A 25,356-nucleotide genomic window follows, 5' to 3' on the forward strand; every position below is an offset into this window, starting at 1 on the left:
CTCTTATTGCTTCTATCTTAGTGACCTGATCTGAAAGCCACTCAGCAAGATAAGAGTTACGTGGTTGGAGGTTTTAATTGAATCTCTGATGATTATGTAGGCTATTTCCCCAAACAAAGAGACTGAAAGAAGAACATTTTTTTGAATTGAAGAAACTGTAATTTAGCGCGTAACCAACGCTATGCATCTATATCGCAAAGGTTTAACATAAGTTTAAATGTAAAAACGTATATTGAACAAACTAGGCCACCTCATCTCAACGCACTTCCCATAATCTTCATCTTTAATTCGTTTCTGTGGGTTCGCTACGTTATACGAAAGTATTTCAAAAGTGCGATGGTGATTTCCTAATTAAAATATGTGAAAGTAAAAGTATAGCTCAGTTAAATTGGTTTTCATGGTATCTACAGTCGTGCTTATGCGCAAAACCACTTTCGCTTTTGTATCATTTCATTTATGTTGGAGCTGACGTACTTATTACTTTTTAAATTTACATCATATGACCGTATATAGACAATTAGCAAATGTTTTGGTTTTGTGAGCTGGATTACTTGCTTTACATTGTAGCAGCTTTTCCAATAATAATAATTGCAATTATTGCTCAAGTATTTCTGTTTTCATCTAGAAATAGGCCTATTGTAAGTTTCTGCTTGCATGTTTTGCACTACTGTGATTTGTTTTGCTCCTTTTCTTTGGCACTAAAATCACACTTTTTTACATTGAAAGCACTGTCCAACTTTTAGCTTCTAAATAAACTACCTCACGCAGGCCTGTTTGTATGCAGTTTTCACGGTTTCTAGTTCACATCACACTCTGCACCACTTATCTATTTAACCATCTTCAAATTGGCTGATTGAACTATCAGACAGAAAATTGAGTACAATATACAGGTTTTTTTTACCCCAACAACCGACCTGTGGTAAACAGAACTTTGTAACCTTTCATCAACCCACGCCACCTAAACGAGACTCTGGCTCCCTTGATGGAGTTTTTCAGTGGTTTTTTCTTTTACCATACAGGCACACATAGCCACATTTTGTCTCTATCCTGAGTGTGGCACAGATGTGAATGTTCTGCCAATTTAGCAAGTTACCTTTGTCTTAAAATTAATACGTTTAGATAGAGTATGTGCATTATTTGTGTATACTGTATTCGAGCTCAGTAGCGCTTTAAATTGATCTTAAACTTATTTCATTATAATAGACATTTTTGCTTTCGTGGCCTTGCCATATTTTCCTGTTTTAGTCGTGAATCGTGATGTTTCATCAGTGTTGGGTTTGTTGCTAATATCTTCGACTATCAGCATCAGCACAATTTGTCTTCTCCCACAGTTACGGCGGAAAATGAAAATGAATGAATTAAAGATTCCGTAATTCCCCACTTTCCGTAAATTTGTGTTCCAGGACCCACAATGTGACTCAACAGTTTTTGTAGTAGGATATCCGCCAGCGGGGTTACGCCAGACGAGACCTAGGTTAAGTGTATAAGGGCATTAAAGTGCAGTAGGCTAGCGTGGGTTAATTAAGTTTCGTATAGTTCTGTCAGTGTGTATTGCGCTTTGTTACAGTTACAGCTGTATCAGCGTAAGGCTGTCTAGCATGGTACTTATTACCGGTACCCTATAATTGAACAAAATAGGAACACGGGCTAGGACTGTAACCCGACTGGAAAGTACAGCACTTTTCGACAAGAAATCGTGCGTGCAAACACTCAGGATTGTTTTGTTCTGTGGAAATCAGTAGTTGGAACTAATCTGGTGAGGTTTTGATTTTGAAGTTGATGAATGAGACGTAAACACATTTCACTTAAGCATTAAGCAAATGTTAGTCACTATATACATTTTAAACATGTTAAGGATATAATTTGCAACTACTTTGCAGGTTTAAAAACGTAGTTTTATATACAGTGTGTTGAAAACATAGCATTTGCAAATCCACAATGGAAGAAATCGGGATCATAAGTAAACAAGCAGTGGTAAGTTTTTTGAAATTTCTAGCAGTTGAGCTTATAGTATGTGTATAGTATGGCTTATATATGTACTGTTAGAGATTGTGAGAGCAAGTATCTCAATATAATACAACTATTGGTCTTTGCTCAGCAAAAGTTCTTCTTTTCTTTTAGCACCATAAAACTTGCCCAAAATAAATCCACTCACCCTGGCAAGTAAACATACTACTACTACTGTATAAATTAAATATGTGCATACGTATTTCCAAATAGCAAACAAAAACTATGTAGTAACACTTCACCTTTTTGTAGTACTACTATACTTCACATGTTCTGACTTGTCAATTGTCTATATGTATCATTTAATAAATGCCGTTGCCTTTTCGTATTTCTAAAACAAAAATACAGTGCAACTGTTTTAGAACTGCAACTGTTTTTGTAGATGATTGAAATTTACTACCAATTAACAACTTCTAATATACAATGGCACATGGTGCTAATATTTTTAGCTGTTTTTTTGCCTTAACTTTGTAACAAACATCACAACATGAAATATGATTACATCACTCTGTAGAGTCTTGCGACTCCTGACACTTCAAGGCCTGGTACTGTTCAGTCAATGTTGAGTACAACAGAGATTGATAAAATCGAGGACTTCTATACAAAGTACATGAAGCTGCGTAAACAACTTGAATTTCTGGGAGTGCAAGAAGAATATATTAAAGGTTAAAATGTTATGTTACTTACATTCCTTGGTGAAAATGATTACATACTTTCCCATTTACAGCATCTGGTTTACAAACATTCACTATTACATCATGCACTTCAGCTTGTAATCATTTACAATTGTGCTGCATTTTTCATGGTCTTAAATAAATGTTTTAAATATGCATGGTAATAAAAAACGTTGCATAATTATGATACAAATTACAAAAATGCAAATATTCAGATGAACATTAATGATTTTTTTGATTTTATATAAATATGAATGTTGCCGTCATAAACAGGTTAAATCAATTATTTTACAAGAAGCAAGAAAAAATTAGGTGAAAGTTTTCAGTTGTTTGTTTGAAAATGATTGCTTAAATTTTATTATATCTGTTAAGTCGAAAAGCAGTTCATTTGTCCTGATGAATGTCATTTGATAACAATTTTTAGCATAACTAGCCGGCTTTAAGTGCTTAAATCAAGTGTGATGGTAATTTGGAAGTTTTGGATTTGCACAAACATTAATATCTATTATTTTTGTTTTAATGACCTTCTGAAACTTTTGGTTTTCCCCTAATTTTTACTTAGATGAAATGAAAAACCTACGAAAGGAATATCTTCATGCCCAGGAAGAAGTGAAACGCATTCAAAGTATTCCACTTGTTATTGGCCAGTTTCTTGAAGCAGTTGATCAGAACAATGCTATTGTTGGTTCGACCACTGGTTCAAACTATTACGTCAGAATTCTGAGCACAATTGACAGGTGGTTACTACATTTATGTTACATTAAAGTTTTACAAATATGTATAATTCTGACTACTACATATATATGTCTGTTGTAGTGACTGTGACTCTGTCATTGTTTTTAGGGAACTTCTGAAGCCAAACTCTTCTGTTGCACTCCATAAGCACAGCAATGCATTGGTCGATGTTTTACCCCCTGAAGCTGATAGCAGCATAACCATGCTGTCAGCTGGTATGTTATGTTACTTTCTTCATCTGTGCTTATTTAATATTAATATTTTTGCTTACGCAACTCTTTAGTCTAGTCACTAGTGCATGTATCAAGAAATGTATCGTGTTAAGCTAGTACATGCCAGTTAACTGTGTGAAATGTCAATCACAGACCGGAAGCTTTATCTATGTAATTGTTTTTTCACTAAGTTGTGGGCGTTGTGCGGTGGGCCTAACAGAAACAAAGCAATTTGTATTATAACACATGTTTAGGCTATTATTTGAACTTGTATGTTATTCTATCCTTAATATTTAGAAAATACCACAGGTAGGACTTATGTTATTTGCAAGTCATTTGGTCCTATAGAATAATAATACCGTAAAAATAGCAGTTACGATGGAGATTTTTTCTAACATCTTCTAACTATATGGTAAATATGAAGATGAGAAACCAGATGTTACTTACTCTGATATTGGAGGGATGGATATCCAGAAACAAGAGGTCAAGGAAGCTGTTGAGTTGCCCTTAACTCACTTTGAACTTTATAAGCAGGTACATCACGACAAATTACCAATGAGTTGTAGGCTTAAGAAATTTAAGTTAAAATTTGCATAAAACGTCCCCTAACTTTAGATTGGCATCGACCCACCAAGAGGAGTGTTAATGTTTGGACCTCCTGGCTGCGGCAAGACCATGCTTGCCAAGGCAGTCGCCCATCACACCACTGCGTCTTTTATAAGAGTTGTCGGTTCTGAATTTGTACAGAAATATCTTGGAGAAGGTCCGAGGATGGTTCGAGACGTATTCCGGTTAGTGTTTAGGCAGTTGCCTGTTTGCTTGTGTGACATCGTTTCTTAGGTTTGCAGAAGTCACAATGAGTGCTCTCGCCTTTGACAGTTTAAAGACATATCTTCTTTCATTCTTAAATGTCTTACGTTTCGGTTATCAATTGTACGTCTGATATCATGTACTCTACTTGTGTTACTACATCTACTATACTACATCTTTTAATGCTTATGTTGTCACTGACTCCTCATATTTATTTGTCAGGCTTGCTAAAGAAAATTCACCCGCTATTATATTTATTGATGAAATTGATGCGATTGCTACGAAACGATTCGATGCTCAAACTGGAGGTTTGTGTTGGAACGGGTCCTGTCCCTTTTCTTAAATACATTTTTCTTGATAAAAATATCTTGATTACTCTAGCACTTACCAAGCATAATTTTGAGGTTGTTGTAGGATTCGTGGTTTTTAAGGTTTTGTCATATGGAACATTAGCGTTTATAGAAGTGGGCTTTCAGTAAAAGGTTACAGACCCATTTCGTAATAACTTGAAATTTTGTTATATGTGTTGGGCGTGTTTAGCTCAAATATTTTTGCCCATTAGCCGGATAATATTAATCGTGAGTTGGCGACCTGTTTTTATGGTCGTGGGCTACCAAGTTATGGGGTTCTTTGTTCTATACTGCCAACTGCCGGCAATAACAATTTGTTCTCAAGAATCAAAATTCTACTATCTAGAGTTCTAGACTCTTTTGTTCGTTCTACGCATGGGTCGTATCTCTCAATACTTAGCTCGTAAAATGCATTGCAATGGATTTGATGAAACCATTATGCTGTTATTAAAACATAACTCTGTTGAGTATGTATAATTGTATTTAACAGTACAATTTTCATCTGTACAGCTGATAGAGAGGTTCAAAGAATTTTACTGGAACTTTTAAATCAAATGGACGGATTTGATCAAACTGTCAATGTTAAGGTAAAACCACGTTTTGGTTAAATTTGGCCTTCCAACACAACAGATATATTAAAAAACTAAATGTGCAATCATCCATTGGAATATTAACAAGGAGTTAGGTTTAAAGCCTCACTTGTTATATCTACAGGTTATTATGGCCACGAATCGTGCTGACACGTTAGACCCCGCTTTATTGCGTCCCGGGCGACTTGATAGAAAGATTGAATTTCCGCTGCCAGACCGTCGACAGAAACGTTTGGTCTTTTCGACGGTCACGGGCAAAATGAACCTCAGTGATGAAATCGACCTCGAAGACTGTAAGATATTTTTAAAAAACTTCATTTTTAACTTTTTGCTGCCTACCTCACACTTTTGATCAAGTTATCTTTGCCAAGTGATGCACCAATAAACCGAATAACCACAGACCAAATCATAATTCATTATTATTGTTATTTTGTGTAGATGTGGCACGACCAGATAAGATATCAGGAGCCGATATAAATGCAATTTGCCAAGAAGCCGGCATGTTGGCGGTGAGGGAAAATCGTTACATTGTGTTGGCAAAAGATTTTGAAAAAGCTTACAAGACCCAAATGAAGAAAGATGAACTGGAAATGGAATTTTACAAATAGAAAATGTTCCCAATAGTTGACTAGTTGTTGTTTTTCGAAAATATTTCGGCAACTTTGTTTGTACGCGTTGCTGCTTTGTCTCAACACATCTAAAGATGGGTTTAAGATAGCTATTTAAGTCTATGAAACAAATATAGGTCCCGTAACTATTTTTAAAGTTTCATAGGTTGCCTGTATTCTAATTTGCTCCGATACTTGAATTAAACGTACGGAATGCTTTCTTTTGGGAGTCTGTAAATTGTGCGCGCAATAAATCCTCCACCATGTTAGCTTGCAGGCGACCTCCTTTTGCGTATTCTAGCAATGAAACAAAGTCCCGAGAAAAAAGCATAATGTGCTTTTGTTTAATTATAGCTATGTCGGTTGCTCTCACATTTTATGATAATCTTTATCCTCGGGCTTAGGAAAGTCTTCGGGATAATTCTTCATCGCTGGAGACCCGGTTACCGAGCGAGTCTTCGTGCCAGGTCCGATTGTCACACAGTTTTTATTTTGATTTGTCGTGTAGTGTTGCCGATATTTGTTGCCAGGCCAGTGCTTTAACCACTCGGGTACCGAGCCAACCATGAACGCGTTTGTGAAGGATTTCTTATCATGCTTATCGGCCCTACCCATCATCTCCAACACTTATTAATAAGTTAATCAACACCTACAGAAAAACATAACAGCTATCCTCACCAGGCACCACAACCTTATCTTTGTTTGCTCGTACTTCTGCTGAACTAATGAAGACCGCAAAGAATGTTTTCAGAGCTTTTATGATTAGCAAATTTACATTTGATTAAAGCAATCACAGAAGACGCATAATCGCAAGCGCAGCAGAAATCACAATATAGTCATTTGAATTTTACGGTAATATCTGTTCAATTCTACATTAATTTTAAGGATGTGATTAGTTTGTCAAAAAACGTCCTAACCCGGACAAAATGTTTAAAGAAAAAAAGTAAAAAATAAACTTCTTGACAGTATGGCAATATGGTGGAAAACTCGGCTGATTTGTTCGTGCTTATTGACACCCAATTTTAAATTTAATAAATAAATTGTACTTTCCAGATTATTGATAATAATTGTTTGACGTTCATGAAAACTAACAAGAAAACAAATAATTCAACTGTTAGTAAAACGTCCACATGAAGAGGAGTTAAAGCTGTAAAATAAACACTGAGGGCTTCGTAAAGTATATAAACTATACAAGCTGGAAGAAAGGCTGACTAACGATAAAATGCTCGTATATAACAGGAGCACAAAAAGCGAAAATGCAGTAACACGCGTACAATAAGCCATATTTACAACGTGCGGAATGACAAATTAAATGAAGCTTTAGCTGCCTTAAATAAGCTAATTTGATTGCATTTTTACATATCGACTATATCTCCTGGGTTTTACGGTATCACAGGATGAAACACATAGGCCTAGTATGCCATTAACCAAACACCGTTCAGTAGGTGGTGTATGGTTCGTTAGATGCGGTATAGGCCATCCCGTTATAAATGTGAAAACCGGCATAGTTGTCGTCTAAAGCGCTGGTATAAACGGTTGGGTAACCGTTGATGTCAGGGCTGCAAAGTGAAAGGGTGGCAACGCCGGATGTGGCGTCATCAGTGACATAAATGTGTTCGCCATCATTAGACTTAACGTCGGCGGCATTGCTGTTTTTGTCAACGTTAAGAGCACCCAGCACGTGGGCAGCGGCGATTTCTTTAGCCATTTCAAGGGAGGTACACAATTTGGTAGGGGTGTATTGGATTCGGTTGGGCAGCGACCTGGGCTGGTTGTAGCCCTCCCGTTGTTCCTGCTGCTGCGGCGGCGGCGGCTGTGAAGCCGCTTGCGACTGGTGCTTGTTGTCCAATGAAGGCATTTCCACCTGAACAAAATTGTAAACACAATGTTTGGTTTAAATGCAATTACGGCAATTTTTTCTTGCTATTTTCTTATGTCGCTCTGTGGTCAATTGGTTAATTTACCAAAACTCTATATTCTGGCCATTGGCAAATTTGCTGGTCAATATTAACTTATACAAATGCGGGACAGACGTTTCGAGCTTGCCTGAAGAATTGTGTTAGTGAAAATATTTGAAAAAAATCAAATTGATATTTTACTTCCATAGATTAATGTTGCCTAGCTTGCACAAGTTTTAGGAGACTGTTTTAGTGATGAATCATATTTTTACCCGGTATAAGAACAGTTGGCGCCCATTCTGGCCATCGGCCGAGTGCAGCCTGTAATCCGGCTTCGCCAGCCCCATTTTCTTGCAATAGTCCTCCAACAGCTTCAACAAAAATCAAAATGTTTTAGTTTAAATTCCAGAATTATTTTGCGGAGTAAATATAATGCTGGCATTCTTTGCATACAAATTCACAGGCTTGTCCATGGGAAATGTCCCATGGGATGGGATGGGATGGGATGGGACAGCACGAATTGCAATTCCCATGGCATTGAAAATTTGCTAAATGAACACAGTGACTCGGAATATGAGTACCAATGATAATAAATTGTCATAGATAGACAACTTTTCTGAACTTTAAAGTTAACAAAGTCAATAAATTTTGTCGTTTTGTATCTCTCTTTGTACATGTAGTCAATTCTAATAGACATTAGACTTAAATTTCCATAAATTTAATAACATTTATTGAATTGTATTTTGATGGGATGGCATGGGATGGGATGGGATGGGACAGGCATTAATTGCTATGGGATGGGATGGGACAGAAAAAAATGTCCCATGGACAAGCCTGCAAATTCACCTGTATTGATGATTTCTGTAGGTTGCTGGGTTTGAGCGATAGTGGGTTGATAGGGGTGAGCTCCATACCGGGCAGTAAGTCGAATTTCTCTGCCGGGCCCTGCAGTGGGCCCGATATTACTTGCTGAAATTCATAACGGCAAGACATTTTGTACTGTTTTATAATCAAACAATGCCGCTGTTTAAAATTAACTGTTAATGTTTTTGGAGTAAGCCCTATAGGTATTGTCTTCCAGGCTTTGAAGAACTCATATTTGTTAGGTTCAGAATTACAAACTTGCGACGTACTGCATATAGGCCTACTACTATCACTACTAATTTCCACTAACTGTGGATTTCCCTATCAGAATAGAAACGAAACTAACCTGATGATGTGGTTGTTGCCAGTGATGCCGTTTGTTGTAGTGGTTGTAGAAAGTCGTCTGAAGCCTGTTGTTTTCAAAATATCAGCAGTCAAAATTTGCACTCGCAGGAACTAATTCCCAATATATTGTTGTTATTTAAAGTTGTTATAGAGGAATCAAAGGTGGGGAAATCGCAGAGCAAAAATTATTTCAAATTAACGTAAAATTATCTCTACGTCTTCAGAAATTATCCACTGTACCACGTTCACGGCCAAAATTAACATATGTTCAATTCAAATTAAAAGTGTTCTACATTTACACAGCAACTTTTTTCTTACAAATGTGAGCAATTATTGTAAAAAAGCTATTGAAATTCAGCTACTTCGGATTCCACTACCATAAAATCTCTTTAAGAAATTCCAGATTGAAAATCACAAAATTTCTAAAATCTAAAATCTATAAACAATCAAAAGATAGCTTAAATTAGATTTTAGTTTTGTGATTCTCCATGAGAAATTTTTTCCAGATATAACTACTAACGTAATGAAGTAGGCTAACATAACTGTTAGATATTGGCTCTGTTATATGTACAATTTCTGGTATATTTCAAAGCAAAACACTTTGAACCGACCAAATTAAACATTCAGGCTATACAGATTACGATGTTAGGTTTCAGGAATTAAAAACTTTCAATCAGTATTGTAAGTGTTCGTAAGTCGACCACAGCAAATCCACTTGAACAGTTAGTTACTCAGAAAAATTAATCAAGAAAAATTAAACATATACAGCATTTGTGCGTGCGCATCTTTATCGTAGACCTGTTTTGTTCAGAATGCTTTCTCTTTTACGTCACGGTTGTCATTCAAAGATGCACAAGATTAATTTATTTATCCTGCTGAAAGGACCGAGAAATGTTATATAACTTATTACTAGCAACTTAAAACAAACAAAGCTAGGTGTTTTTCATAATTACGTGTTAGCATTTGTTTTGGTAGAACTCTGTTTGTAAGCTGACGTTATCCTTCGGTTTCAGAGTCAACTTTAACCTCAAAAGTGTCAAGCATTTTGCAACGTGCGTCTTTAGTTAACTATTATTAAATGATCAACTTTAATTGTTACCGAATAATAGGTTTGATTAGTCATTGCACACCTGCAGATCCCCACCAAGCATGGAGATCTCTGAAGCATACCCTCTTCCTAGATTCAGGACGTTTCTTGCGCCGATCCCACGCGCCGCTCCGCGATTCCTCCCACGCAAAGACACCCCTCGTCCTGCTTGAGCTCCTACCATCCCTGTTGTTGCCCCCGGTATTCCGAGAGGAACTCCCGCAGCTCCGATCTGTGGTATGCCGATAGCAGGAAGTTGGGTAAAGTCGTTTCGAAGTGTCGATGGCACTGAATAACGTGGCGTGGCGGGAAGAGCCGGTATCGCAGCGGTGGCATAGGGCACCCCTCCGTAGTATATTGGAGTTCCTTCAAATAAACGATGTTATTAAATTGTACTTCAACAGCTGTCGCAAACGCTTTGCTAGAAGTTATTTTACAAGATAAAGTAACGCCAATGTTTTTAAGGCTCTATTTTACTACTCAGTAGGCGCACCAATACCTGCATATGAATAAGCAGTTGCAGGATCATAAGCTGTTGTGATGAAACCTGGATAGGCAGCTGCAAGGCTCTCCTGACCTTCAGTATTTACTCTGTTTGCTGCTCTGGTGTACCTGTGATTTATGAACACGCACCCGCATAAATCTAACTAATTTCAAAATGTCCAACTTGAGGTAGCTTAATTCATTGGCTATGTTGTGTTGTATATGCAAGGTATACCTGACGTAGGTTTCCCGGTCAACTGGCTTTGCCAAAGTGACTTCCATCGGCGCCCCGTCCAGTAATGTCCCATTAAGTTCCTTCATGCATTTCAACGCGTTTTCTCTTGTGTTGAAGTGAACGAAACCGTAATCACGAATTTTCTTAACTCTCTCTATCGCCTCTGGCGGAACGATTGTTAAGAACTCCTGCAGTTTCAGAAATTAGTTGGGCATAAATTTTACGTATTTAGGATACCGGCAGTTTTGGGCGTTGTCCTAGTTTCAGTGTTTTATCTTGCCTTTTCGAGTTGTTCTTCCGTTGTGTTCAGCATCAAGTTTCTTACATAAAGAATTTTAACCGTTGACATAACGTCATCGTCCACTTCAACTTCGGGTTCTGCCCAATCGACTGCAATTGGGTGACCCCAGACTTGTGGACGGGTGTGCATTAACTTTCTATGGAAACCAAAACGTCGCATAAATGTCAGTTGTCAATATTAATCAATAAATCAATCAATGTCAATTACAATTTATCAGTGTAATATTTAACCTTTGCATGGATGGAGATTAACGGACAGATACAAACAGACATAATTGGTGCTAATATAAAGAAAATGAATTTTTAACGCAAATCGACTGCCTATAAGTCATAACTATTAAAAGAAACAAACCTCCTTGCCATTGCAGCAGTGTGATGGTCCTGATACTCTACAAAGGCGAAACCTCGATTTTTTGTTTTGTCTGCGGCTGATGGATAGACAATGGCGTCCACGACACCTTCAGTGATTTTCTTCATTTCGGTTAAAATCTCATCTTTCAATTTGGTCTTGGGAATTCCCCCGACAAACAATCTAAACAGAAGAAAATTTGTAAGTCTACTGAAAGAAGCCCTCGATTTCTTCAACTTAACAAGATTGACGTTAGCATACATGATAGCATATACCTGCAGTTATCCACGCTTTTGCAGACGCCCAACAGTCTTCCTTTTCGGATTTCATAATTGTTCAACTCTTTCAAGGCACGCCTGGCCTCATTTTGTGCACAGTATTTGACGAAGGCAAAACCGCGATTGTTGCCGTTAAAATCCATCATCAAACGAAGTTCATAGATTCTAATTTAAAAAGATTCAAAAGAAACATTAAGTCGCAACAAGGCAAATGACATCAAATGCTTTAAAAAGGTAAAGGCGTGAATGTAGCAAAGTTAATAACGCCCATTATGCATCGACCTATATTACGAAGCTCGTGATAATATCAGACCCATAAATAAGTAGGGCCACAAAGACTTTGCCCAAAGACATAAAGACTTTGCCAAACACATAAAGACTTTGCCCAAAAACATAAAGATTTGATCCAGAAAAAAATGGTCAGTCCAGATCTGAAGAATATACAATTAGCATATGTACTAAGGAATATATTTATCGTGTTTATTTTTGTTTGGTTCAATCCAAAAAACTCTTTGCATCACATATTTTGCTTTAAGGCCTAAGTTATCAACTATATAGTTAAATAGGGGCTCTGTGCTCTGTGTCCTACTTTAATTTAATTTTTGGACCGAAAATCTTTTATGAAATGCAAACAAAACTTCCCAGCCGCAAAAATGTAAGACAAACACGATTTGACAAATTTATTGGTTCATCACAACCTGGCAAAAGCAAGTGGTATATCATTTATCGAACATGTTTAAAAAGTATAGCGAGGTTTTTTTTGCTTGCTGTCTAAACACGTAAATCACGTGAGTAGGATAATGAAAAGATAAAGTTTGCTCAAGTAATCATTAAAGACAGAACACATTAAGAAATTTATAGATTGCTGTATAAAGCAACTATATTTATTTTAGACCCCGTTTTAGCGCGGACTACGACTTGCATGCCTTTCGTCAATCATTTACCCAACCAGAAGTTTTCTGCGAAAAGTGTAGTGGGAAATGTAAAGAGAGTTTAGTATTGTTTGAACGGACCATATTAAATCCGGCCAGATTTTAAACATTTTTCTGTGCACCAAAGGCATTCCAGGATTTGTTATTAAACCTTATAACGTCGGTCCAGAAAGAGATGAAACAAGTGTTGGCTAAAATCTTCTACTGAAATCTTCTGCTGCTAAAAGAGCATATCATTGAACAAACAATTTAAAATCTTTACTAAGCCCTAAACGTTTACAATATTCGATCGTGCTTGCAGCTAAAGTCACGCCACGGAAAAGGAAACTTTTGGAGATTAATTCTATAAAATTATATTTGTTTAAGCTGATTTTCGCGAGAATTTCATTGGTCTTGAAAATATTTGAACAATTAATATTTGTAAAGTCAAGAACCCCACGATTGTTGCTACATGACCGACAAAGAGAGAAGGTGTATTTTCTTTAAGACTTCTAAAACGCTTTTAGCAAGTCACCATAATTTTTATCACTACGACATCACTATGCAGACATCAATAATTTTTAAAGTGAAATGGCTCGAAAATGAGTAGATCAAATAAGTGCTTATATAAGCCAGAACATGTGAATAATGCAAAGATGTAACAATTTGTGCAAAAAAGTTTCTTACCTTCCACATGTTTCCAACACAGGTACTAGTTCATCTTCGTAAAGATCGCGAGGTAATTTACCGACGAATATTTCGCAACCTTTTCCTGGAATAGCATCGTTCCAGTTTGGAGGAGGTCCACCGTACTTTCGTTGACCATTTTCCTGTTTAAAGAATAGCATGTCGTTAGGTGCGGCTCTATGCACTGAAGGAGAGTCAACTGTGAGTATTGCGATAAGTGTCAAGTATATTAAGGTGAGGTTTGAAAATGAAAACATTCATGAATGAAATGATTGACGTATTTATGCATTTTGTTGTTTACGATTAATATTTTATTTGCTTAAAGTGTTTTTACACCACTGTCTCTTTTTCAAACCCGTGGGTTTTTAACCTTTGTTTTCAAAACTAACTACCAGTGGCAAGACTATTCTAAAATAAATGCTGCATAGTCGTATATTAACAATGAAATAATAAGTTAAACCCGTTCAACACAAGTCTTTTGGAAGTGCCATGGCCATAAGTTTTGTTTTCAATCTGTTGCACTGTCGAATTATAGAGTTAGAAAACATCGTTTTCACTTTCATTATAATCATTTTGAAAGATTAACGATCCATCCTGCACCAACATATAATACATCACGAGTATGCGAATATATACCTGTTTTAACGTATAGCCGGTAGTCTTGCATAGCTGTTGTAGCGCTGCTTCTTTGGCAGGGTTGTTGCAAAGCGCTTCCTGATTGGTTGAATTGGCGTCATTTGCGCTCGGCTGATTGGCTGTGATCATGTTAGTCTGCTGTGCGCCACTTGTGATTGAAGGAATGTCACTTCTAAGCAAGCTTGCTTGGTGCGATTTGTTAGGAATTACAATGCAATCTGTAAAACCATAAAAATATTTTAAACCTGCTTGAAAACAGGCGTTGCTAATCTCTTTTTAAAGCTTGTCCAAATTTTAGATAATTTTGTTCCAATTGAATTACATGAAGTCTTCAGATCAGTATTTTGAGTTGGAAACATAAATTGTTGCAACGTTTTGTTAAAATTAACATAGCGAAAAACTTTTTAAGGCTCAATGTTTTACTTGAGGTTTAACTAAAGGTTTACAGTTGCGTAGAACTTGTTTGAGTCGGTTCGTCAACGGATATTTTAGTTAATTATTATTTTCCGTCACGGAAAATTTCTGGGTGCCCAATAGGGTACGTGACCTTTTATACAAAGTTATAGTTTATGGGCACAGAGTATCTCGTGATCGTAGTTAATTGCCCTACTTAATCATTAACTTATCAAGAGCAAACAGGAGAAACAGTGACAAAGTCCGACAGGTTAAAAATTCTAGTGCACTAACAACTACATTGTTTGTTACCCACAACATACACCCCAGACCACCCTAAATTTCTTGTTTGGAAACTGCTGATTTTGTTATAAGTTTCAGTTAAGAGCCTTTACTTACCGTGTGAATTAATCTGCTTCATTGTGCTATAGTAATACTGTATTAACAAAAAATTAGCTTCAAATTATTACAGAATTACGTTTGAGGAACATTTACACAGTTTGTCCACTAGTGTTTGAGTCCAGTATGGTTCATCTAGAGAAAAACAACATTGTACTGTCTTCTGTTCTAACACTTGAACCATCTATTGTATTTAATCTGAGCTGAAGATTGCTTTTGTGTAGTGTTTATCATTTATGTTTCTGAAGACCTTTATCTAAATACAATATTTACAGAAGGACATAAAGCTAAATTCCGCCACTTACAAACAAAACACTTAACCTGCAGTTGATCTGTGAGGTTGCTTATATGCTTATACCCTGGCTAACGCTATACTGCACAAATATGTTATATATAGACGGTATTATATACGCTGTAATGTACACTGTGACTAGCAACCACCTCTCGTATTGAAGCCGTGTCTTAATGTAAATATAGGTGAGGAGTCTATTCAAACATGAGCGTTGCTCGTTTAGGGATGTCTTATAAAGTTAGCTATTTGTTTTTCATTGTTTTATATGTTTACCATTATACGGCTAAATCTTGTGAAAGTAATTGTACAGGTGCCATATATTACCGGTATACTAAAAGGTACAATGGAATATTTATGCGCTACCCATGTAAAGGTATTCATTCTGCAAAGACCTCACAACTTGCTTATGGACTCTGTAGGCTACAAGGTAAAGCATGATGTAGTTAGTTAAAGACAATTCGCCGTCTACCTTGCTCGATTCATTCTCTAACAATGGATGAGCAATTGGTAACAATCCTAAGAACTGATATCCGTTTGGCGCCAAAGTGAAACTAGTGTTATTGAGCAAACAAGCAAAAAGCATCATATCCAGAAGCAATTCATCAAATGCTTATATGCTCTTTAGAGCACACTTTCTGGCGTTTACCTTTTATGTTTTAATAAGTAATGCTTTTAATGCAATTTACAAGTATTTAGCGATGTTTGATGAAAGATACTGTTAGCTCTTGCTACAATTTCTATCCCGACTCTCATAAAAAAAAAACCCAAAGACTTACCTTCGAATTTTCCTTTCGAATCACGCAATTAACGGTGCACTCTGTTGAATTCGAATGTCTCTTTCCTCTACATTGGATATTGGGTTGTGGTCGTCATGTGTTCCAAGTCGTGTTGACTTTTTAAGAGACGGTGGATACATTGTTTGGTTAAGATAAATGGTGGGTCCCATCCACTGCCTCCAAACTCTAATACGTTACTTATTAGGAATGATTAAGGACGATTTTTTATGACACTCACACTTACTGGTGCGTGGTCTCGTTCAGCAGAGCCTGACGTTGTTCGAGGCGTTGTGAAAGTACTACTTTACCGTGGCCGATAGCAATGTTTGCCCATGCTGTGTGTGTGGCCACGATAAAATTTGTCATTGTTTTTAGACTTCTTTGCAAGGCAGTTAACACACCTTGTGACACCTTCACCCCTGAATTATATCATTGAAGATATACAATACAAACTCCCGTGACTGTACGGCCTTTGAACAGCGTTTGATTAACTCTTAGTTTCTAAGGCTATTCCATTTGCTTGTTCATATAGTTATAATGTATATCCAATTATATTATCGTTGTAACATCCCGTATCGTAAATCTATATATCAAAATCAATTAAGTAAATACAACGCTTGACCGTTATACCTATTTAGCAATTTTTTTGGCAGCGTCAGCGTTGTAATGGACACTAAAAAACACAATTCATTGTCTTGGTATGAAACCTTTATGCAACTGCCAGTATATTGGTGCTTATATCACTTTTTGTGTCCAATCCAGACAATCTTTGACGACCTCTTGCGGAAGGAACTTAAGTTGGTATTTACTCGGGATATATATATTCCGAGCTTTGCAATTTTAATAGTTTTTATATATATTTGCAAGTTTGTAGAAGTTTTTTTTTTCAAAGAAATATCAGGTACTATAAGGTTCTTTGTAATTTAGATTAAAGCGTGTCAAAATGCACACCTGGAACAAATCATTTATAACTTAGCGGTCATGTAATGATTTGCGTAACCACTCCATGGGTATTGTGATAAGATCGCTTCCATTGAATCAATATAGTTGTTGTGAAAAACATGTTAATCAATAAAGTCTTTATTGAATGTTTTGGATTTCATTGAAGCCCGAATTAGGCCCAAAAGATAATTTTACCAAAAGAATAAAAGTCATATTTTATTGTCATCCTTTGACTATCATCCTTTTCTGAATTACGCTTTGCACTTTGCGCGAACTTTTTAGCACCCTGCGCACATGCACATTCGTGTGAAGAAAGTGAAATTTTGGCGCAAGTGTGGCAGAGTGTGGGTATGGGTTTTGGCTCGAATCTGGCAAGAATTATTTTTCAAACTGAAACCCGAACCGACCCGAAAAGCCGGGCCCAACTTATAACTCCGATCTGCATTGTCCCTATGTAAATGTCATTGAAATCATAAGCTGTGAAATGCATTCATAGATTTGGAACTTGATAAAATGTTATGTTTGCAGTTCGCCCTCCCTATTTATGACTAACAAATGAGTTTTAGCGTATACAGCTATGTCTATTGATATACTTTTTGGCGCACAACAAACCCGATGCATCTGTAATTTAACTGCTATGCTACGAGCAAAATATAATTATCATGTTTTGGTAAGGGTGTAAAATAGTTTGAAGAGATATATGTCAAAGACTCCGCCCATTATTTCATTTACTCAACAAAGTTATTACATCGGTTTCAATGCACGCTTTGTAAGATTTTCAAAAATGCGTGTACTTTAATGGCAGGCGTCACCAAAATTCTGTCTTGCGGTCATCACCGCACTTGATATGTTTAACCATAATCGACAGCTCCTGTTACGCCCATGACTCTGTTTATCTACTTCCAATCTTCGTTTCCTTGTAATTAGCAACCGAAATCGGTGACAGTCGCCGCCAATTTCTCTCCGTAGCCGGTACTGATGTCGACCACTGGTTTGCAACGAGGAAAATGGCCTTGGGAATGAAAATGGGCATTGTATTCCGAATGAGAAGAGAAAAGATTGGGTGGACTTTATGACTAACGCCTTCATCATCATGACAACTCTCAATATGTTTTTGAAGTGGGCGGTGATTAAAAAAAGAAAAACTCGACCTGGGTATATAAGTGGTTTGAATATCGAATGAAATCGTCACATCTTGGGTCGGCATTGACAAAGTGAATTTATCAAAAGGTGACGATCATATTGAAGACGTCGATTCGAAGCTAAAGGTACAAACTTTTTAAATATTGCTGTGATTTTGCCGGTAAAAATTTGACAACTTTTTCATTATCCTTTAGTTTGTAAACTTGTTTACCTTTGTAGAACTGTGTAAGAAAAACTTGAACGCAAAGCACCAGCCATGAAGATTGGGATTGCAATTTTAGCTGTTTTTCACATCAACCTGGCGGTCGGGGTAAGCAGAATAAACATAGAAAGTCGCAAGTTGTTAACTGGTGATGGATAGTTTTAGTCCTGTATCTATTAAGTTGCGGAGTGCCGTGATTTTTCAATTTATGTTATTCATACCAGAATTTAGAAAATGGTCCTACGTTTGAGCTCATTAGTAACCTATTATACGGAAAGGAAACTATTTTATTGAAACGTTTGCATTGCGTGTTTTTACCAACTGTATCAATTTCGTAATGTGATTAAATTCGAGTTTTTACCAAATTATACTGCAGTTTTAACTATTAAGTAATTTTCCAACACCGAGCAGAATTTGTTAACTTTGAATAAGTTATAAATTAATATTTCGCATTTGTTATAATTAAACTCTAAATTGTTGTAAATATTCAATACTTAAAAAGAAGGTTATTTTTGCAAAACACGTATAATTTGTTTGTATATATAGATACACGTACTGTTATTTGCATTAGAAAAGGCAAAGCGATTAGAAAAAAATTTTAAACAAAATACTTGTAAAACTTTATGCGCAAAAAATACCAATTAAACGATATACTGGAATCTGCAATAGAGAATCTGCGCTCAGCTGCAACTTTCTGCCATCAAACATTTTGAACAACTTGTTGCTCATCTAATCATATGACTGGTCAATTAGGGACGTGCCGCGTGATGTATACGTTAATAATCCTCTTATGTCTGAATGGATCGGTATAGTAATAACTACGCCCTTTTCTACAACTTTTTAAGACCGATGTATTGAGGATGTAAAAAATTGGCTATTTAATTATAAACTGATGTGTATTATATACAACTGTCATAATTAATTATAACTGTATGCGTTATGTTCAAACTGAATTTCCGTAACAAAGAATAGGCAAAGCTACTAGTGACATATTGTACTTTGTTTTAACACGTCTCAGAGCAAAATACTAAAATGTATTTTAACGCAAGCTCAAGCTCAAAACCAAAACATAATCAGCAAGATTAACGACGTTACGTTTGCTAATCCAACGATCCACCAAATTGTCCGGAAGCGCAATGCAGAATTTGTTAATATTTTCAAGCATGTTGGGCGTTAAAGGCGTTTGAACGAGTTTTGTGCTGGCACACCTTAACCGCCTTTTCCCTCTGATGTGTCATTGACACTTATGATAAATAGGGCGACTAACATATTGATAGCATCAGCAAACCATTAACCGGTAAAACTACGGAAAGTACCCAAACTCATGAAATTGATTGTGCGCGATCCGGTCAAACTTGCCAACACACCCTTTCTTGGTTAGAGCTTGTAACTGTGAGTGCTGGGTACGAATTTATTCAACACTTCTATTTGAGGTTTAATTGACCACAAACTACTTCGTGATTTTGGCTTCTTTGCAAAATTGTTATGACATTTTTCCATCAGTGGTTTGGGCAGACTTCCTTTCCAATTTACGAACCCCGGAGGCCACAATGTGATCTTCTGCTGATAAAACGTAAAAGTGGGTTTAACCCGGTTATTATTATCGTAATCTAAAACCGCAACGATCAATTCATATACTCGCGGTTAGAACAAGGTCCGTTATGGTATAGCGTAAAATTGTGTTGATGACGTCATATGATCTAGACGCCCTTGGCACGGTTTTGGCTAAAATCCTCGAAGGCACAAACAATCTTTTGTGGTTGATAAGACATTGAAGCGACAGAGGTCGAGGCGAGACCATGTCGAAGTGTATTGTGTTGTTATGGAATTATACTCACACCTTAGATAAGGGCGATGACATAGCTTGACGTATGAACTTATTTAAGTAAACACATTGTAATCTTTTTAAATCTTTGATATGTCTCCAATTACGTTAGATGGTCAAACGTTAATGATTACAGATAACGTAACACTTTTTTTGTTTCTTTTTTATATGACCAGATGCCAGCAGTCGGTGAGAACATAACCGAATATCTGATGTCGATATATATGGAAAGCTTGACCGATCGCTACATACCCGATAACAAAATGGTTCCGCCCATGAACACCACCGTTTCATACATCGCCTTGTCCACCAAAGTAAGCATTTACCAGCATTTAGACTCGACTGCACCATCCTTTATTGCAGTGGCATTAAGGTGGAATTATTATTTATTTATTTTTTTGAATGAGAAAATGTAAAGTATAAACCCACTTTTTCTGCAGACAAACATTGACTCGAAAAAGCTCACTCTTTCGTGGGAAACAGCTGAGCAAATCGTGAGTGAAGAAACTTTTTCGTCTTCAACAACGAACAGCAGCAAGAAGCAATTCTTCTTCGGTGGAGAAAATCGCTGGAGTGATTACGGATGTTGCAGGTTGTTTCCCAGCTTTTGCTCCCACTCTCGCTTTATAATTGGTTTAGTTGCTCGACATGCTATATCAAAATAATATATCTCATATACGGTACATGTTCAGATTTCAATTTATATACTAGTAATTGTTCTGTATACAGTCGTGATTTGGTTACTTCAAAGTGTAGTTGTTCTAGTACATATGAATTTATATATCAGAATTTTAATAGGCAACACTATAGATTTAATATAATCCAATATAATGACCTGCTTAAGGTTAAGTATATGTTTTGATTCGAAGCATTTACAGAATAAGAATATGTTGACCTTTTCACAGACGTACGTCGGATAGAAGTGGCGAAGGTCGGCAAGTCAGAGTTCAACTAGTTTCCCGCTTTCTTAAGTTTCAATCCAGGAGATGCACTTGGAACTTCTGTCAACCAAACAGTGAATAAAACTTTGTTTGTTTAATTGGCTTATACAGCATGACGCATTTTAACTTTCTAAACTTCTTACTTCATTGTTTACTAGCTTGCCGCAATTGGTTCTCGATTTGTTCCGAAATAAAGCGACGTCTTCGTGATGTTTGTTTCGAACGTTCACAGTACTATGAGTAAGTTGTAAACTATATTGCCCCGTTACAGTGTTTGTCGTTTTAGCGTTTTAAAGGCTTACGGTGTATGGTAACCCGAGCATTTTCACAGTTTTATGATGCAGTACTGCGGACCAACTTGCGGTTCGTGCTCAGGATCAGGATCGTCCCCATCCTTTCCTAACCAGGGGGGTCCACCCTACCCTAACCGACCTGGAGGATTTTTTCCTAACCAAGGTGGTCTGCCGTTCCCAAACCAACCTGGGCCGTCATTTCCTAACCAAGGAGGCCCATACTACCCAAACCGGCCTGGAGGATTCTTTCCTAACCAAGGTCCTTCAACCAGGCCACCATTCTTTCCAGCAAGCCGTCCAAGTAAGCAGTATAGTGCTACAATAATATATACCGATTATTTCATACGTATGAGATCCTATGTATGACTGCCCGTTTCTGGGGAGAAAGAGAGTAAATTATCGATATAAACTGGACTAGTGGAGACTTTTCTTACCTGAAACCTTCATAAAATACTGACATTTCTACTGAACCATTATAATGATTCAATTATAATTCAATATAATTATAATTACAATTAAACCTTAATTCATGTTCTCATTTTCAACATTACAGCTCCTGAACCTTTGTATCGTGAAGTGAAAGTTTACTTTAGAATGACTCCTTCCTCCAACGCTTTGAGCTATAAGTACGTCATTTCCCCCGATAGTCCTCCATCGCCATGGAAACCGGTTTCGGACAGCACAAGCCCAGGCGAGATCACTTCTTTTCATTTGTATACCAGGTAAGAAATGAAGACTAATGTTTTATGGGGTGCGGATCGTTGAATACCGCAAAAGAATGACTGCCGTTCCAAACAACGAAAAATTCTTCTGAATTAATGGGTATACTGTAAATGCCATGCAACCATATTTAAAGCAAGCTTTTTTTGCTTAGGGCCACCAGCGATTATGGGGTTGCAGTACGGTTTTGCAAACTTGGAAAAGGAAGCAACGAGGTCTGGCAAGTCGTCTACTCGAGCTGTCCACCCGGTATACCAAATTTTTTGATGAGTTTACCAGCATTTATACTCGACCGCATCATCGTTTATTGCTGTGGCATATATTGTAATATTAGATGGCACTTTGCAACATTTTGTCGCTTAAAATCTTTTAAGTTCTATACTTCAATGGGTTTGAATTCCGGAAAACAATGTATTCAACCATAAATATTAATTGCGGAGAACAATTTAATATACCGTCAGTTTATTTGTCTTTGTCAAGGATGGATGGAAGAATACGTGTTGTACGCATCTTCTCTTCCTCGCAACCAGGCCATGTTTGTTTTTGTATCGAACTCTGATGACGGACAGGGTACAGAGATGACCAGACTTCACACCGGCTCTGCTTGCTGCAATTATTTAAATACAAATTGGTTCTTCTTTGCCCCAGGTAAAGACGCCTTGCATATAATAATCGCTATAGTATAGATCGATCGTTAATTCAACATGAATTTACTAACAACAATAACAAGTTACTTCCCAGTAAATGAAAAACCATATTGCCGTTTCAGAAAATTTGGAATTTGAGATTTACTTAAATTTCCTGTAATAATTATTTCTCTGCAGATCTCAGTTCATTGCCTCAAACTACACTAGCTCCTCCAAGTACAATGCCTACAGACCTTTTCAATCGTTTTACACCACCCACAGACCTTTTCAATCGTTTTACACCACCTGGTTTTGGCGGGTTCCCGTTCCCGACCAGGCCTTCACCAACCAACGGATTCTTCACCCCTCCATATCCGGCTACTCAGCCTCCATTCACTCCCTTTCCCAACCAGCCTTCTCCCGGATCAGGAAACCCTCCACCTCAATCAGATTTTGCAAAGGAATGTTTCGACCGCCATAACTTTTTTAGGTAATTTCCATGTTTAGGCAGTTATTTCTTGAAAAGAATTAGCTAATAAACACGAAATATTGCTTATGTAATATGCTAACTGCACGCAGTTTTTTTAAAGTATGCAAAACGTTGTGGATCTCAATTTTACAGGGCTGTCCATAACACGCCTGCACTGCAATGGGATCCTACATTGGCCTCGTTTGCTCAAAAATGGGCTAATTTCTTGCTAGCTGCCGCTCCAGATCATCCTAATCAACCACGGCCAGGCACTCGAAGAACTCCTAACTGGCCTCACTCAGAGGTAAAATATAACTTTATCAGCACTTGTTTGTCGACTCCAGTTTGCTGTTTATGTAAACAACTAATTTCATGTCTATTTTGGGTATTGCAAAAAAAAAACTTTATCATTGGTGATTTTTTGAAATTTAAGGGAAAAGGAGTGTATCGCGCCCGTAACGCAGGCGAAAACATAGCCTGGGACAAGTCGACAGATGGAAGTCCAGCATGGGAATCGGTGCTTAGATGGTACGCCGAAATATTTGATTACAATAAAAACAATCCGACCAGAAGTTCTTCCGGAAATCCAGTTGGTTAGTTTTGCAGAATAAGAAACTTTTGTTAAAAGTTTTTAAAAATCAAACGCTGACTTTCACCCACCTGAATATGTATACACATAACTTTTTCCAATCTATACGGTTTACTGAGTTTTTTGGATATTTACTTGTATACTGTTTATATTTTGCACAGGTCATTATACTCAGATGCTATGGAAGGACACAAAATATCTTGGTTGCGCTAGGGCGGTTGACAATTTACAGAGCAACGGAAGATTTACTTTGCAGTCTTCTTACACAGTAGCTCATTACGCTCCTGCTGGAAATATAAGATATCCGACTCCGGATCAAACTACGCAAGTTTATAACTCAAACGTGCAGGACCCAAGACAAGGTTTGTAAAACGATATTGTTGTAATTTTTGCTGTATTTAAAATGCCATTGGTAACCTTTTAACATAAACGTATACTTCCTTCTATCAGGTACTTGCATGAGTGACAGATGTTCCCGAGAAAACCGGTGCATGGGGTTTGACTCTTCAATTTCCTGCTCATGTGGCGCCGCGTAAGTTAAGAAAAATGTTTTTATAATATTCTGCAGAGTTTGTTTTCCAATTTTCTGTTGAACAGACCTTTAACTTGCCGTCTGTTTACGTCTTTGCTTTAACACTTTTTTTGTTAAATTTTTCAATTCAGTGGTCCTGAGTGCAGATCAAGATCTGGCAACGGAAGCGGCCAAATCAGATGCATGGCTGTTTGCTCATCTTCAGGGGGATTTAGTGGGTACGGAGGAAGCTATACGCCATTTATTAGCGAGTGTGAAGGAAAGAACTCATGCATTTGTTCGTCTCAACCTGTCAATGGTATTAGGGGAGCAATATGCACTTAATTTGTTCTAGACACGTGCTGTTTGTATTTAAGTGACTGCCATGCGTATAATCTATTTGCTTGTTTCATTGTTTGCTTATTTTGATTGTTGCTAACTTTAGCACATGGTCAGCAAGTTCCATTTTGTTTTATTTATCTAACTTTAGCCATATATGCTGAAATGACTGACGCATTGTGTTTACTGAATCGTTTCCAAATAAAGCTGACCCTAACCATGCCCGTAGAGTTGCAGACAGTAGGGTGTAAGGTAGGGTGGGCGGGGTAGGGTGTAATTGTAGGGCGTTTTCTTCAGCCTCAGCAGTTGTTTTCAAAGCAAAAGCCTTGCACACAATTCAGTTGTAAAGTAACATGTTTAATTTCAGTATAAGACGAGCTTTGAGCTCATATAGTAAGAACGATAAACAAACGATTTGACTGTCAGTGGTGATATTTTGCATGTATGACAAAAAAACAGCACAACTTTACAGCCTGTCCCAATTCCTTATAAATTTCATACGTCGGAACATTACCAGCACCTCAAAAAGCTTAACCAAGTTTCTTTTTATCTGGAGATTACTTGCTTTATGGATATCGTTATGTTTCCAATATTTTAACTCTATGAAGGAATTTGTATAGAATGTATTAAATTTGTTTGTTTGAAATATCTTTGCTTCTTTTTCAGTGTGATAAGCAAGGTGCAAGGGGCTTAAATCATAAGTAAATGACACTCTAAGCTTCCTATTTGAGCAACATACGTTCCTTTATTTTAAATAGAATAATGCTCATATTCTCAGTGAAACGGCTTAATTTGATTAGTATATTTGGCATGAGCCGCGAAGCAAAATAACATAGT

The 25,356-nt window shown here is 37.1% G+C and overlaps 3 protein-coding genes across 6 annotated transcripts; 2 read left to right on the forward strand and 1 right to left on the reverse strand.

The window, feature by feature from the left end:
* The first annotated feature begins 1,505 nt into the window (after window positions 1-1,505).
* LOC143464668 (26S proteasome regulatory subunit 6B) lies at window positions 1,506-6,207 on the forward strand. Of its 2 annotated transcripts, none has more exons than XM_076962585.1 (11): window positions 1,506-1,756; window positions 1,907-1,974; window positions 2,522-2,672; window positions 3,244-3,418; window positions 3,525-3,631; window positions 4,053-4,162; window positions 4,244-4,419; window positions 4,661-4,746; window positions 5,299-5,375; window positions 5,503-5,671; window positions 5,817-6,207. In XM_076962585.1, the coding sequence occupies exons 2-11, from the start codon at window positions 1,939-1,941 to the stop codon at window positions 5,984-5,986; spliced, it is 1,257 nt and encodes a 418-aa protein (XP_076818700.1). In that variant the 5' UTR covers window positions 1,506-1,756; window positions 1,907-1,938; the 3' UTR covers window positions 5,987-6,207. The 2 variants fall into 2 exon arrangements, with proteins under 2 accessions (XP_076818700.1, XP_076818699.1); XM_076962584.1 differs by having other exon boundaries at window positions 1,507-1,756; window positions 1,881-1,974.
* A 519-nt stretch (window positions 6,208-6,726) lies between these two features.
* On the reverse strand, window positions 6,727-16,078 carry LOC143464667 (APOBEC1 complementation factor-like). 3 transcript variants are annotated; one of them, XM_076962582.1, is made up of 13 exons: window positions 15,920-16,078; window positions 14,060-14,277; window positions 13,424-13,566; window positions 11,823-11,990; window positions 11,551-11,730; window positions 11,179-11,335; window positions 10,899-11,086; window positions 10,680-10,792; window positions 10,264-10,546; window positions 9,095-9,158; window positions 8,731-8,853; window positions 8,157-8,255; window positions 6,727-7,850 (listed from the first exon to the last, which is right to left on the reverse strand). In XM_076962582.1, the coding sequence occupies exons 2-13, from the start codon at window positions 14,186-14,188 to the stop codon at window positions 7,425-7,427; spliced, it is 2,073 nt and encodes a 690-aa protein (XP_076818697.1). In that variant the 5' UTR covers window positions 14,189-14,277; window positions 15,920-16,078; the 3' UTR covers window positions 6,727-7,424. The 3 variants fall into 3 exon arrangements, with proteins under 3 accessions (XP_076818697.1, XP_076818696.1, XP_076818698.1); XM_076962581.1 differs by lacking the exon at window positions 15,920-16,078 and adding an exon at window positions 14,852-15,006; XM_076962583.1 differs by lacking the exon at window positions 15,920-16,078 and adding an exon at window positions 14,852-15,006 and having other exon boundaries at window positions 7,560-7,850; window positions 10,224-10,546.
* A 1,733-nt stretch (window positions 16,079-17,811) lies between these two features.
* LOC143464666 (uncharacterized) lies at window positions 17,812-24,741 on the forward strand. The gene is made up of 16 exons (XM_076962580.1): window positions 17,812-18,129; window positions 18,224-18,314; window positions 20,208-20,345; window positions 20,472-20,623; window positions 20,937-21,046; window positions 21,131-21,212; window positions 21,304-21,566; window positions 21,819-21,987; window positions 22,140-22,234; window positions 22,466-22,633; window positions 22,810-23,101; window positions 23,234-23,384; window positions 23,514-23,673; window positions 23,831-24,031; window positions 24,120-24,201; window positions 24,333-24,741. The coding sequence occupies exons 2-16, from the start codon at window positions 18,261-18,263 to the stop codon at window positions 24,523-24,525; spliced, it is 2,310 nt and encodes a 769-aa protein (XP_076818695.1). The 5' UTR covers window positions 17,812-18,129; window positions 18,224-18,260; the 3' UTR covers window positions 24,526-24,741.
* The last annotated feature ends 615 nt before the right edge of the window (window positions 24,742-25,356 follow it).

The sequence above is a fragment of the Clavelina lepadiformis genome, chromosome 7 (assembly GCF_947623445.1).
Source record: "Clavelina lepadiformis chromosome 7, kaClaLepa1.1, whole genome shotgun sequence".
Taxonomy (NCBI): Eukaryota; Metazoa; Chordata; class Ascidiacea; order Aplousobranchia; family Clavelinidae; genus Clavelina; species Clavelina lepadiformis.

Bases quoted from the DNA above. Each gene is read 5' to 3' on its own strand.
- LOC143464668 (XM_076962585.1), top strand. From the start codon at position 1,939: ATGGAAGAAATCGGGATCATAAGTAAACAAGCAGTG. The intron at 1,975-2,521 runs GTAAGTTTTTTG...ATCACTCTGTAG, and splicing joins TCATAAGTAAACAAGCAGTG to AGTCTTGCGACTCCTGACAC. The intron at 5,672-5,816 runs GTAAGATATTTT...TATTTTGTGTAG, and splicing joins TGAAATCGACCTCGAAGACT to ATGTGGCACGACCAGATAAG.
- LOC143464667 (XM_076962581.1), bottom strand. From the start codon at position 14,873: ATGAAGCAGATTAATTCACACG. The intron at 11,336-11,550 runs GTTTGTTTCTTT...TGGTTTCCATAG, and splicing joins ACTGCTGCAATGGCAAGGAG to AAAGTTAATGCACACCCGTC. The intron at 7,851-8,156 runs GTAAAAATATGA...AATTTTGTTCAG, and splicing joins GCCAACTGTTCTTATACCGG to GTGGAAATGCCTTCATTGGA.
- LOC143464666 (XM_076962580.1), top strand. From the start codon at position 18,261: ATGAAGATTGGGATTGCAATTTTAGCTGTTTTTCACATCAACCTGGCG. The intron at 20,624-20,936 runs GTTGTTTCCCAG...ACCTTTTCACAG, and splicing joins AGTGATTACGGATGTTGCAG to ACGTACGTCGGATAGAAGTG. The intron at 23,674-23,830 runs GTTAGTTTTGCA...TATTTTGCACAG, and splicing joins TTCTTCCGGAAATCCAGTTG to GTCATTATACTCAGATGCTA.